This window comes from Neoarius graeffei, chromosome 17 (assembly GCF_027579695.1).
Source record: "Neoarius graeffei isolate fNeoGra1 chromosome 17, fNeoGra1.pri, whole genome shotgun sequence".
NCBI classification, from domain to species: Eukaryota; Metazoa; Chordata; class Actinopteri; order Siluriformes; family Ariidae; genus Neoarius; species Neoarius graeffei.
The window spans coordinates 11,305,536-11,319,521 of NC_083585.1; the positions used below are offsets into that span (position 1 = coordinate 11,305,536).

General features: G+C 40.9%; 1 protein-coding gene across 5 annotated transcripts in view; it reads right to left on the bottom strand.

The window, feature by feature from the left end:
- c2cd3 (C2 domain containing 3 centriole elongation regulator) overlaps positions 1-13,697 on the bottom strand; it is a 103,163-nt gene extending 89,466 nt beyond the window's left edge. For 2 of the 5 annotated variants that reach the window (XM_060943717.1, XM_060943713.1), the window contains exons 1-7: positions 13,146-13,293; positions 12,156-12,293; positions 11,431-11,700; positions 5,983-6,140; positions 2,087-2,283; positions 1,801-1,952; positions 1,549-1,684 (exon numbers count right to left, since the gene is read on the bottom strand). In XM_060943717.1, the coding sequence (XP_060799700.1) occupies positions 1,549-1,684; positions 1,801-1,952; positions 2,087-2,283; positions 5,983-6,140; positions 11,431-11,700; positions 12,156-12,201 (959 nt within the window). In that variant the 5' untranslated portion in view covers positions 12,202-12,293; positions 13,146-13,293. Of the gene's footprint in view, positions 1-1,548; positions 1,685-1,800; positions 1,953-2,086; positions 2,284-5,982; positions 6,141-11,430; positions 11,701-12,155; positions 12,294-13,145; positions 13,294-13,550 lie in introns of those variants that run through there. The other 3 variants (XM_060943715.1, XM_060943714.1, XM_060943716.1) reach the window with 3 other exon arrangements.
- Positions 13,698-13,986: the final 289 nt, after the last annotated feature.

Genomic DNA, 13,986 nt, shown 5'->3' on the forward strand with positions numbered 1-13,986 from the left:
ATTTTGGACGCCATCTTGAATTTCTCAGAAAGCACAAGGTGGATTCCTGGGGACTTTTAGTATGTTATTCCTAAGGGTATTCTGAACATATTCTGAAAAATTCAGCTTGTTACTAATTTGTTCCGGGTTGGACTCAATTTTGAGCTCTTGGGCTATAGAGAGTTTGGACTCCACCAATCCACAGTCAGACAGATTGTGTACAAATGGAGGAAATTCAAGACCACTGTTACCCTCCCCAGGAGTGGTCGACCAACAAAGATTGCTCCAAGAGCAAGGCGTGTAATAGTCGGCAAGGTCACAAAGGACCCCAGGGTAACTTCTAAGCAACTGAAGGCCTCTCTCACATTGGCTAATGTTCATGTTCATGAGTCCAATCAGGAGAACACTGAACAAAAATGGTGTGCATAGCAGGGTTGCAAGGAGAAAGCCACTGCTCTCCAAAAAGAACATTGCTGCTCATCTGCAGTTTGCTAAAGATCACGTGGACAAGTCAGAAGGCTGTTGGAAAAATGTTTTGTGGAGGGATGAGACCAAAATAGAACTTTTTGGCTTAAATAAGAAGCATTATGTTTGGAGAAAGGAAAACACTGCATTCCATCATAAGAACCTTATTCCATCTGTGAAACATGGTGGTGGTAGTATCATGGTTTGGGCCTGTTTTACTGCATCTGGGCCAGGATGGCTTGCCCAATTCTGAATTATACTAGCAAATTCTAAGGGAAAATATCAGGACATCTGTCCATGAACTGAATTCTCAAGAGAAGGCGGGTCACACAGCAAGACAACGACCCTAAGCACACAAGTCATTATACTAAAGAATGGCTAAATAAAAATAAAAGTTAAATGTTTTGGAATGGCCAAGTCAAAGTCCTGACCTTAATCCAATTGAAATGTTGTCGAAGGACCTGAAGCGAGCAATTCATGTAAGGAAGCCCACAAATGTTTAGTTGCAGTTATTGCTGCACAAGAGGGTCACACACCAGATACTGAAAGCAAAAGGTTCACATATTCTTGCCACTCACAGATATGTAATATTGGATCATTTTCCTCAATAAATAAATGACCAAGTATAATATTTTTGTCTCATTTGTTTAACTGGGTTCTCTTTATTTACTTTTAGGACTTGTGTGAAAATCTGATGTTTTAGGTTACATTTATGCAGAAATATAGACAATTCTAAAGGGTTCATAAACTTTCAAGCACCACTGGAGAAGTTGCCATGGTAACAAACCCACCTGTCCCAGTGTTTCAGTGTCCCACCACTCCCAATGAAAGCGTTACAAAATCACAAAACTACATTCAGGACCCCTTATTAGACATTGCAAAATAAGACTTGATACTAATTCTCTCCAAAGTAGGCATCACAAAATATTTAATTGTATGGATACCAATGACTTTTGAAACATATTAAACCTTTTGTGGTTTGCATTTTATGAGCATAAGATATCAGTTACTGCTTTATTTACTTAATTCTTGCATTTTCCTGAAGAGTGCCAATAATTCTAGAGGACACAACTTAAAACTTGTAAACAAGACATGCAGGCATACACCAAAGGACAGACTCCAGTGTTCTCTATTGGTAGGTGCAGGGGCGTGTCCTTTAGACCCATGTCAGAATCAGTATTGGACTGCAATGCAGAAACCACCATGGCATTTCTAAGTTTGCTACCACGCTCAAGAAGAACTAGGAGAGAACAAGACAGAAGTCATTAATTTAATTTAATTAGAAAAGCACTTTTTGTGATTTTATCCAGATGAAAAAGATCATAATGAAAGAAATATCTTGCTTTTGAACGCTACCAGAAAGTAGGTCCACCGATGCCGAGGGAATGTGGACATCTGGTTTATCATTCTTCTCATGCAAATTTCTATTTACTGAAGCTCCTACTTCAGCATTAGATCTAATAGAATGTGATTTCCCCCTCTCTTGAAAGTACATGTGGTCTTTTCCGCTAATAAAAAATATAACAAGTATAACAATTTAATTTAAGGAAGGCAAGGTTATTTATTTAATTTCAATGAGAAAACAAGAGAGATTGATGGAGATTTAAGTGCAAACGATTATTCAAAAAGAATGTAAACATACATTGGCATGCTCTTCGAACTGCCTCCAGGATCCGACTCATTTCCACTGATTTTTGAACCAAACTGGGATGAAGATGGCATGTTTTGGTCAGACGTGTGTCCCAGAGCAGAAACTGCTGTATCAATGCTCATGTTGACAGTTGGTATTGAGCTGCTGCTGTCATAAGTTTCTGTCAGTGGCTCTAAAGCCAATGTGGTCTATTGTGGTGGGGGGAGTACAAAAATTAAAAGTTTATAATGCAAGCATTATAATCTGCAGATTTAGGACAAAAACTCTCAAGTCTTATGACTTGCATTGCAAATTAAAGGATTATAATAATACATTATATATGGCCAAAAGTATGTGGATAACTGACCATCTCAAGGTGAAGCACTGGGTACGGCATGTTTGGTAAAGGTTGTGTGTATACATGGGGATGTTCAATAATGCCCACTGGTGCCGGTTCGCATCCACTTTTGGGGGATAACCCATAGTGGAGAGGCAGTGGTGAACCCACACCTCACCCACCCACTAATTCTGGGAACCTATTAGCCAGGGTTTGAGAATTTAATGGAGCACATAGCAGTGGGTGGGTCCTGCAGTAGCGCATCACGGGGGAATCCCAGTGTAGCAGTGGCTGGGGAAGCCATCTCGGAGCCGTTCATGTCAGTCCCATGCCACAGTGACATGGAGAGGTGGGCACTCTCTGGCCCATCTCATGGCTCAATTCTACTGGCCAGGGATTCGTGGAGATGTCCGTAGGTGGTCTACAACATGCTGTGAATGCCAGTTGGTGAATCTGGCTGCCACACCAAAGGCACCCTTGCACCCTCTTCCCCTAATTGAGACCCCCTTTGAAAGAATTGGGATGGATCTCATCAGGCCATTAGACCAGTCTGAATGAGGGTATCATTTTATTTCAGTCCTGGTGGACTATGCAACGTGATATCTGAAAGCAGTGCCACTGCGTAACATTTCTGTATGCAGGGCCATAGAGGCACTGTTTAAAATTACCTCCCAAGTCAGGATTCCGAAAGAAATCCTGACTAATCAGGGCACTATGTTTATGTCACGCACCCTTTGTGCAAACTACAAGTTATTGGGGATTAAATCCATCTGCACAAGTGTTTATCACCCACAGACAGATGGTTTGGTTGAACGGTTTAACAAAACCCTTAAGAAATTAATTCATACGTTTGTGAGCAGTCATACATAACCAGGATAAATGACTCAAGCCCCTGCTGTTTGCAGTATGACAGGTTCCACAAGCCTCCACAGGGTTTTCCCCATTCAAATTATTATATGGGCATAAGCCTCACGGCATCCTAGACGTGATGCACGAAAATTGGGAAGAGGGAACTTCTAACAGTAGAAGTGAAATTCAATACATTCTCAGCCTGTGTGCAAAACTCCACACACTCAGTCACCTAACCTAGGAGAATTTAGAGCAGGCACAAGAACGACAGGCCCAGCTGCACACCTCTGATAATTCACTCTGGGAGATAAAGTGCTTGTATTATTACCCACGTCGAGCTCAAAATTACTTGTTAAAGTGGCAAGGGCCCTTTGAGGTCACATGGCAAGTTGGGGACGTAGACTATGAGGTAAAGCAAATGGGCAGATGGCGGGACGTGGCAGGTATACCACCTCAACCTGCTTCTATTATAGGAAGAGGCGTAGCTTTGGTGTCAGTAGTTCCGGAGAGGGTGGAGCTGGGGTCAGAAGTAAATACAGAAGTATTCACTTGACCTTACCCTGATCCCCTGTGAAGACCACCTCTTGGCAACCTCTCAGCTGGGCCAGCAAGTTGCAAACGGAGTTTCCCAACATGTTCTCGGCCCTTCCTGCCTGCACTCATCTCATAGAACATCACATCGAGATGCCCCCAGGGGTGGTGGTATGAAGCCAACCCTACCGTTTACCCAAGCACAATTGTGGTTCGGGACAAACTCAATGCTATGCTCGTAATGAGAATAATCAAGGAGTCGCACAGCGACTGGAGCAGCCCAGTGGTCTTGGTCCCCAAGACTGATGGGCTGGGCCAGTTGTGTGTGGACTACCGAAAGGTCAACGCAGTGTCTAAATTTGATATGTACCCAATGCCTAGCATTGATGAGTTGCTCAATCAGGTAGGCGCCGCTCATTTTTACTTGACACTGGATTTGACAAAGGGATACTGGCAGATCCCCTTGACTCCTTTATCCCAAGAGGAAATAGCTTTTTCAACCCCGTTCAGCTCACACCAGTTCATCACCCTTCCATTCAGATTATTTGGGGCTCCTGCAATGGTCCAGCAGCTCATGGACAAAATCCTCTGTCTGCATACCGCCTATCCCACACCAAGAACACCTCAGGGCTGTCCTGGAGTCACTGAGACATGCGGGGCTCATGGCTAACCTGAAAAAGTGTGCAATTGGACATGTGGAAGTACAGTATCTGGGCTTCCACTTGGGTCATGGGCAGATGAGTCCCCAAATTGACAAGACAACAGCCATTGCGACCTGCCCATGGCCCAAGACTAAAAAAAGGGATGAGAGAGTTCCTGGGGCTGGCTGGCTACTATCGAAGGTTTGCGCCTATTTATTTGGATGTCACCAGCCCGCTGATTGAGCTCACTAAAAAAAGGGGCGCCAGTAGACAAAGCAGTGCCAACAGACGTTCACTAAGGTAAAGGCTGCACTGTGCGGGGGCCACTTTTACACTCCCCTGACTTCTCTTTCCCTTTCATTTTGCAGATGGACATGTCAGACAAAGGGTTGGAGGCTGTTCTGTCCCAGATGTGGGAGGGGGAGGAGCACCCGGTGCTGTACATAAGTCACAAGCTCTCTGTGCGGGAGATGAAGTTCAGCACCATTAAGAAGGAGTGTCTGACAATCAAGTGGTGGTCCTCACCCTCCGATACTACCTGCCTTCGCCCTTTGCTCAGATTACGTTCTGCTCCAGTGACTAAATTGCATGAAGGATGCGGATCATCCATTGGTATCTGGTCCTCCAGCCTTTCAAGTTTGAAGTGGTCCACAGGCCGGGGGCAGAGATGATGGTGGCAGACTTCCACAGGCAGACTTCCTCTCCTGTGGGGGGGGCACGTGCATGCGTGTCAGATTGCACACCAGACAGCTCCCTGGCCTGAATTGGGCAGCATGGTCAAGCGCCGGTTTGTGAATGGAGAGTGAGGCCAGGGAAGGGGAGTAGCAAAACGATCACACCTGTGCAATCAATGGTGCATGTGTGTCTTGCAGTGACAGCAGAGGGCTTATATGGAGGGAGGAAGCAGAGAGGAGGAGATAGCTTCCCTGTGCACCGTGTTTGTGTGCATGTGTGAAAAAGCAAGTGTTGAAAGTTGAAAAGCGTAAATAAAATTTGCCCTGCAATTAACCCGCCTGCCACCGTGCTTCAGTGCTCTGCCCCACCCCACAGACCGTTACATGGACAATAACAAAACAAACAAACAAAAACCCACACCTCCAGGCTATTTAACCAAAAAGGAACATGAGGGACTGCTGCATCAGATGACCTAGGTTCCACAATCACCCGACCTAAACCCAACGGAGATCGTTTAGGATTAATTGGACTGCAGAGAGAAAGAAAAGCAGCCAACTAGTGCTCAATATATGGGAACTCCTTCAAGACCTTGCTGGAAAACCATTCCAGGTGACAAAGCAGTCACCAAAAACAAAAGGTGGCTGCTTTGAAGAATTGAAAATATAAAACATTTTGTTTACACCTTTTTTGCTGATACATAATTCCATACATATTTCACAGTTTTGATGCCTTCAGCATCGTTCTACAACGTAGAAAAAAATAAAGACAAACCATTGAAATATAAGGTGTGTCTAAATGTTTGACTGGTACTGTACTTTTGGCCATTTGTGTATGTGGTAGGGATCACCAGAAATTGGATCTTATATATTACCCACCTGTACCTCGCCAAGCTTTTCAGACACTGGTGACACAAGTGTAAAAGATCCATTAATAGAATGAGAAAGGGACAACTTAGCAATCCCAGGTATTTGAACTCGTGCTATGGGTAAGTGATCAGGCTTTGCAAGAACATCCAACACCAGTGAGCCCATATCTGTGAAGAACATAAAGCATAAAAAGGATGCACAACAAAATGGTGAACTAAATCATAAAAATCAGAAAGGCACTATCGGCTAAGGTTGCTCCAGTTAACGGTAAATTAGACATTTTAAATGGTATGGTATCATTTTGCAAATTTCAGTAGTTAGCTTTCCTGCATTTTGCTGGGGGTTTTTTCCACTATACTTTGAAATGTGCCTTTAAGAGTTTGCTCTTTTACCCGCCCTTAAAGCCAGCAGCTCATTGGCATGATGCAAATCTAACACTAATAGTGGAAGACCTCTCCCTCTGACTAGTGACTTTCCAAACCATTTCAAGTCATCTAGCTCAGTTTAGGGAGACACTAAGGATTCAGCAACTGCTGAACAAACTAGTAACATTAGATTGCTGAAACTTGTTGAAAAACAAGGCTCTCTGAGCAAGATATGGCAATATTTTGCTTTTAGGACAAGTGACTGTGGAGAGGTGGAGTCCCTTTCTACACCTACAATGGTGCCTCAAGTTATGTGTGGCAGGAAGAGACAATACATTCAAACTGATGAAACATACACATACATCCAAATTTATGCAAAGAATTCCAGTAATGGAAGGGGCACATGACGATCACATAAATAAAATGAAAATAAGATTGTATGAAAATGATAGGTACTGAACTTTGTCCATGTTCGGTATTCACAATATTACCATAACCAAAATTTTGGTCCATGCTTATTCACAATATTTCCTGTCCTGAGTCTCGCTAACAGACCACCCCGCTTGTAATGCAAGCTTAGTCAACCAAACATTACATGGGACTGCCATTTGTCTTAAGCTACATCCACATTAATACATTTTAGTTTTAAAACTCATCACTTTTGCTACGTTTATGCCCAGCATCCATACTACTCTGGAGTTTCTGAGACCCTTAAACAGAGACTTTTGGAAACGCTGCAGGCCCTGTTTTCATTTGAATTACCCCCGGAGGCAGAACCACAGGGAACAGCCATTGCCGGCCAGAAGTGGCGTACAGTCGTTGATTCCGGGTTATTGGGTGCGAGTAAACAATCAGTGTTCTGTGGGTCGAGATTCCTAGTTCCCAGTCAAGTAACTTCAGAAGACGTTAAATAAATATAGATCTAATACTTGTAATAGATCCTTATGGCACAATAATTTTCATGGCATTATGTGCAAGCAGATTTGGTTGTACTTTGGGGTCAAGAGCTTCGCCAGCGAAACTCGACAGGTTTAGAATGAGTAGCTAATGTATTGAAATAAATATCTTTGCGAGTTTTTAATCACACAAGCATGATAAACATATTGACAGAAACTTAATACTTTCCTATGTGCCCACTGCCAAATAATATTATAGTTTTTAAATTACCTAAATTAGAAGAAACATAAAACTTGGCACCTTACTCAGTCACACTGGAGCGCGCACTTCCGCATTCATAAAAGACTATGCCCTATGTCCGAAATTGCTCTCTACTCACTACAGTATATAGAGCACTGTATAGCGAGGAGACTATTTTGTAGTGCTGTCCGAAACAATAGTGAGGATTATTACACCCTATATAGTGCACTCAAAGTATCCTACAATGCATCACAAAAAGTACAGTGGTGCTTGAAAGTTTGTGAATCCTTTAGAATTTTCTATATTTCTGCATAAATGTGGCCTAAAACATCATCAGATTTTCACACAAGCCCGAAAAGCAGATAAAGAGAACCCAGTTAAACAAATGAGACAAAAATATTACGTTTGGTCATTTATTTATTGAGGGAAATGATCCAATATTTCGTATCTGTGAGTGACAAAAGTATGTGAACCTCAAGGATTAGCAGTTAATTTGAAGGTGAAATTAGAGTCAGGTGTTTTCAATCAATGGGATGATAATCAGGTACAAGTGAGCACCCTGTTTTATTTAAAGAACAGGGATCTATCAAAGTCTGATCTTCACAACACGTTTGTGGAAGTGTATCATGGCCCGAACAAAGGAGATTTCTGAGAACCTCAGAAAAAGTGTTGTTGATGCTCATCAGGCTGGAAAAGGTTACAAAACCATCTCTAAAGAGTTTGGACTCCACCAATCCACAGTCAGACAGACTGTGTACAAATGGAGAAAATTCAAGACCATTGTTTCCCTCCCCAGGAGTGGTCGACCAGCAAAAATCACTCCAACAGCAAGGCATGTAATAGTCTGCGAGGTCACAAAGGACCCCAGGGGAACTTCTAAGCAACTGAAGGCCTCTCTCACATTGGCTAATGTTACTGTTCATGAGTCCACCATCAGAAGAACACTGAACAATGGTATGCATGGCAGGGTTGCAAGGAGAAAGCCACTGTTCTCCAAAAAGAACATTGCTGCTCATCTGCAGTTTGCTAAAGATCACATGGACAAGCCCAGAAAGCTATTGGAAAAATGTTTTGTGGACGGATGAGACCAAAATAGAAATTTTTGGTTTAAATGAGAAGTGTTATGTTTGGAGAAAGGAAAATACTGCATTCCAGCATAAGAACCTTATCCCATCTGTGAAACATGGTGCTGGTAGCATCATGGTTTGGGCCTGTTTTGCTGCATCCTGGGCCAGGACGGCTTGCCATCATTGATGGAACAATGAATTCTGAATTATCCCAGCAAATTCTAAAGGAAAATGTCAGGACATCTGTCCATGAACTGAATCTCAAGAGAAGGCAGGTCACGCAGCAAGACAACGACCCTAAGCACACAAGTCGTTCTACAAAAGAATGGTTAAAGAAGAATAAAGTTAATGTTTTGGAATGGCCAAGTCAAAGTCCTGACCGTAATCTAATTGAAATGTTGTGGAAGGACCTGAAGCAAGCAGTTCACGTGAGGAAATCCACCAACATTCCAGAGTTGAAGCTCTTTTATCTATTTATCTATTGTGGTAAATGGCTGAAACACCCAATGAGGTTGTGGTGCACAACTGAAGATGCGTCGCATTGGAAAAACATCACTAAGTGGTCACTCCTAAGCTCAACCCAACTAAGAGGACATGTCGACCTGATCCACTCAAGGCAAGTGCCGAGCTGATTCATTAGGGATTGTAACAGCTAGTCCTTGTAAGAAACCTACAGAGAAGAATGGGCTGAAATTCCTCCAAGCCGGTGTGCAGGGCTGATCAACAGTTACTGGAAACGTTTAGTTGCAGTTATTGCTGCACAAGAGGGTCACACCAGATACCAAAAGTTCACATACTTTTGCCATTCACAGATATGTAATATTGGATCATGCTTCACAATAAATAAATGACCAAGTATAATATTTTTGTCTCATTTGTTTAACTGGGTTCTCTTTATCTACTTTTATGACTTTAAAAATCTGACAATGTTTTAGGTCATGTTTATGCAGAAATATAGAAAATTCTAAAGGGTTCACAAACTTTCAATCACCACTGTAATGTATACCCGATGTCACTAACCAAGCAATATATCCCATCATGCATTGCGGTCGCGCTGAAAGAAATCAAATTAAAAGTCTCAAATTTGATTTAATAAAAGGCAGCGGCAAAGAAGAAAGTATTCAACCTTGATTAAAAAAAAACTGAAAGATGCGGGTACTTTGTATTGATTAATGTGAGAAATATGCTCAGTATAATATGTATTTATCACAAAAATACATCCATGTATTTATTTTGAAAACCCACCGCGCTGGCTGATATGGCACTTTTTAATTGTGCGACACTAATGACAAATACCAGCGCGACGGACTAGTGTCCAAAAGCGGTTTTGTTTGTTTTTTCCATTTTATCACTGAGCTCACTTAGTCCTGTATATAGTAATTCCCTATATAGGGAGTAGTGAACGATTTTGGACACAGGGATGGTAACGGCATGATAATCACTTTCACTCTTTTGGTTTCGATTGGTTTCTCTTTCGCGGTGGGAACGCCCACCATAAACAGGATAAAATCTGTCTGACATCCCATTAGGGATTAGGGAATATTGGGATATATTTGAGCTATTTGGAGGTAAAACTTGTGAGATGGCATGCGGATTTTATGCGCTTCGGATGATTCAAGACAGCGATTCAGTTCAATCTTGAGAACTGCGACACTGATGATGAATGCTGCTTTTTAAAAAATTTTTTAACTTCAACTCAATCCAGCCAAAGATCAGCTTGAGTAAGTGTAAATATTTCTTCCATTTCTTATGAGTAGAATGGTTGATAATGTGTTATCTTAGACTGGTGTTTGCAACACGGGGTCAGTGACCAGTCCACTGCAGCCCAGACAATCGGACAAACCAATGACTGTGCATCAATACCAGTGCTGGAACAGCTGATGAAGAAGGCAACATGTCGCTGACCATGCCTAACTGTTAGAGCAGTGACTTAAAACTCGCGTTTACTTGACAAGAGCGTATGACGAATGTTACATGATGGAACCACTGGTATCATCAGAATCACTTTTATTGCCAGGTATGTGGACACACACGAGGAATTTGACTCCGGTTTCACTTAGCTCTCATAGTACAAAACAAATAAAAAGCATATACACAAAACAAACAAACAACAGAAAGAAAAAAATGGTGCAATAGGTGCATAATAATCCAAGTAAGTCAAGTATGGAATAGATAAATATAAAGTATACAGTGTGCACAGAATTACAGTACGAGTGTGCAGATATTTTACAAGTGATATTATTGATGTATGAATCTGGATTTTAGCTGTTCATCACAGAAAAGATTTTCCCTTTTGGTGCAATATAGTGCAAAGATGAAATAGTAAATATATATAAGTATACATATAAAAATGAGTAACAGCGAGCACAATATACGTGATCTTTTGAAATAGCTAGTAATTAAAATTCACTACAGGTACACCTTAATTCAGTGTGTAAACAATACAACTTTTAATGTTTATTAATTTCATCAGTTTGTATGAATATTTATTTATTGCATTGGTACTGAACTAGTATCATTACCATGCCAAGTGCCAAACCAACCCTACTATAGGCAAACTAAAAGTAGAAAGTAAGAAGGAGGGGTAGGTAATATAGCACCAACAGCATATCACAAAAATAAAAAAAAATTTAAAAAAAGTGTACCAACAAAAATATAGTAGTGATAACATTCAGTTTAAATAAATAAATACTTTTCTTGTGTCTAATCAGCTAACTGCGACTGTATTAGTGAAGTAGCATTATGAAGGTACTGAAATTACCCACAATACTGTCAGAAAAGTATAGTATGATGAACTTTGTAATTACATCAATATTATCTTGTCATAATATAATATTTAACATCTTACATTGACAGTGTTGCAAAAATCTTAAGTCTGATGATGTTACCTGTTAAATATGAAGTAAACTGCTTTGGGCCACATCGAACTGGAAATCTGGTTGTGGATTTAACATCTTTCTCTCTATCTAGGGATCCATCTCTGGGACAAAACACAGTACCACTGGTCGTCTCACCCCACCATCGTAATCGGATCAGGGTGAGTGGTGGCGGCTTCTCTATTGTCCACAGCACTTTGCTTACTGTGACTCTAAGGAAACATCGCACATGGCCCTCCACAAGAGGAGGAATGCTTGTCGAAGGGGACACATCACTGACAACTGACAAAGGAAAAAAAAAGTCTTCAGTTTCTGGAGACAAAAAAAGGCAACAGTACTGACAGATGTGTGCTATATACAGAGTATAGATTGCAGTCTGTTTGATCATATATTTACTCATGTATTTTCTGAATAACTGAATAATAATGTCAATGAGATATAAACATGAAACTAATACAATTTTGAAGCATTTGTTTGTTGCTTTGTACATGTTTGCACTGTAAACACCATTCCATTGGGATATCTGATTACTTTAAAAATATTTTATTATGGTGTTCATGGAAAAAAAATCCACAGTTCTCTCATCCCTACAGTACATATTTAACTTACATTTTATATGAAACAATAGCATACCTTATATTGCTCACATACTAGTGCAGTTTTATTTGCACCTACAACGAATAGTAACCAAAGTCAATAAATTTGCGATTTTGAGCACCAAGTCCAACTCCACCCACCTCCATTCAGAGACTTTTCAAGGATGCATGTGTGTATTCTCTGCATTTTTAAAGCACTATGCACATGTACAAGGTGGGGCCTTTCCCATGACACACCTGCCTAGCTTCTGAAGGACCCATCCAAGGAAAAATCCTTGACTTTGAGAAACATCCTACGTCAGCATCGGGCTTGTAAAGCTCAGGATAATTTAAAACCAGTAGATAGCGTTTTGAGCCATTTTCAACTCATAAAATGACGATTTTTATAAAAATTTTAATTTTGTCAATATTAACACTAATGTTGATGGTTCATCACAATACAGTCATATTTAGTTTAGAGCTCATAAAACACATTTAAGTGTGCAGGACTTGTGATTTTGTTATTCATAATAAAGAATTTTATAAGCTTGGCAAGATACATCAATATAACTATTTATTCCATTTCTATGCTGAAAAGACCAGTTTGGTCTGACCCAATATCAGCTGTCAAAACACAGGCCGAGTTGCTCAGACTGGTAGATCATTTTACCAGCGAGTCAGTCATTTTCAAGCTTTTTTTATTAGGTAACTAAACTGACTGTATAAACATTGGAGAGTTGCTATTTGCCTTGCCCGTGCTAGTTTCTAAAAACAATTTATCTGCGATGTCGCATTATTAGTGCTAATTCAAAACACTTCATTTCTGTCGGCATAGACATCTCGCAAACATAATCTACCAGTTCAGCTTGCTGGATTTTTCATCAGGGCCGTTAGCTAGCCAGCTGATAACTAGCTAAAGTCGAATCTCAAACGGTTTATTAGCCAGATAACACATTACAATGTTACAAAAGCCCGTATTTCATATGAAATGCAGTTAGATCTGGAGTCGGGTCCATTTGGGATTCGGTTTAAGTATCTGAATGGCGAACGGATTATTAACGATCAACTGTCAACAATACTCAACGGCTCTTTTCTCCCTGCGCCGCTCTGTCTACAGAATATTCAGAGCTATCATACTTTTCTTTATTTTACCTCTAAACTTGGTAGATTTTACCCTTTTGTTCTTCATCCCTGAAACTTGTAAACTTTATGTCTCAGAATATCAGTCTTTGACAACTTCTGTTTACATAATTGAACTCGATAACGAAATTACCAATCACAACTACCGCCTTCTACTTCTTCTACTGACGGTAGGGAAATAATATCGACTCGTTCCTTATTGCCACCTAGAGGGAGACGCGCTAATACGATGCCAAAATGCAAAACGAACTGAGTCGTTTTCATTTCAAAATTGTGTTAGACTTTAGAAATACCTGGCTTTTCAATGTTTTGTCTGTATTTCTATGGTACATGACTCATGATTTAGTAAAAACGTGGAAAGTTATCTCTGTTTGCACCTCAGAACCTTTCTACAGTTTAATCTATTTGCTCCTTTACCATATCCCACAATCCACTGTGCGGTTGGGAACTTCCGGTGGCCAGGCACAGGCTGCTGATAACGGTACAAAAAAACAATATCGGGCTATTCGCCACTTTCCCAAATCCTAGCATGCATTGCGGAATGAGGTAGGTCGGGGTAGGAGATTCGTTGACGCTTGTCTCCAGAGCACTGAGCTCTATATAAAATGCGGAGAGCTCATAGCTTATCCCCCCGCTGTAGAGACTAGTGAAGCCATCTGGCCGCCATCTTACCCATCACATCGCGTGTATTCGGCTGATGTGTTAAGCCATCATATCCGATCAAACTTGCCCCAGGAAAAGTATCTCCTGACTTTTTCCCCCTTTTATTACCTCCTCAACTTTACCCCCTTACATATCTTTATAGCATTCCCCTTCACTGCTATTGTTTTTTTTTCCTTTTCCAGTCTCTGAT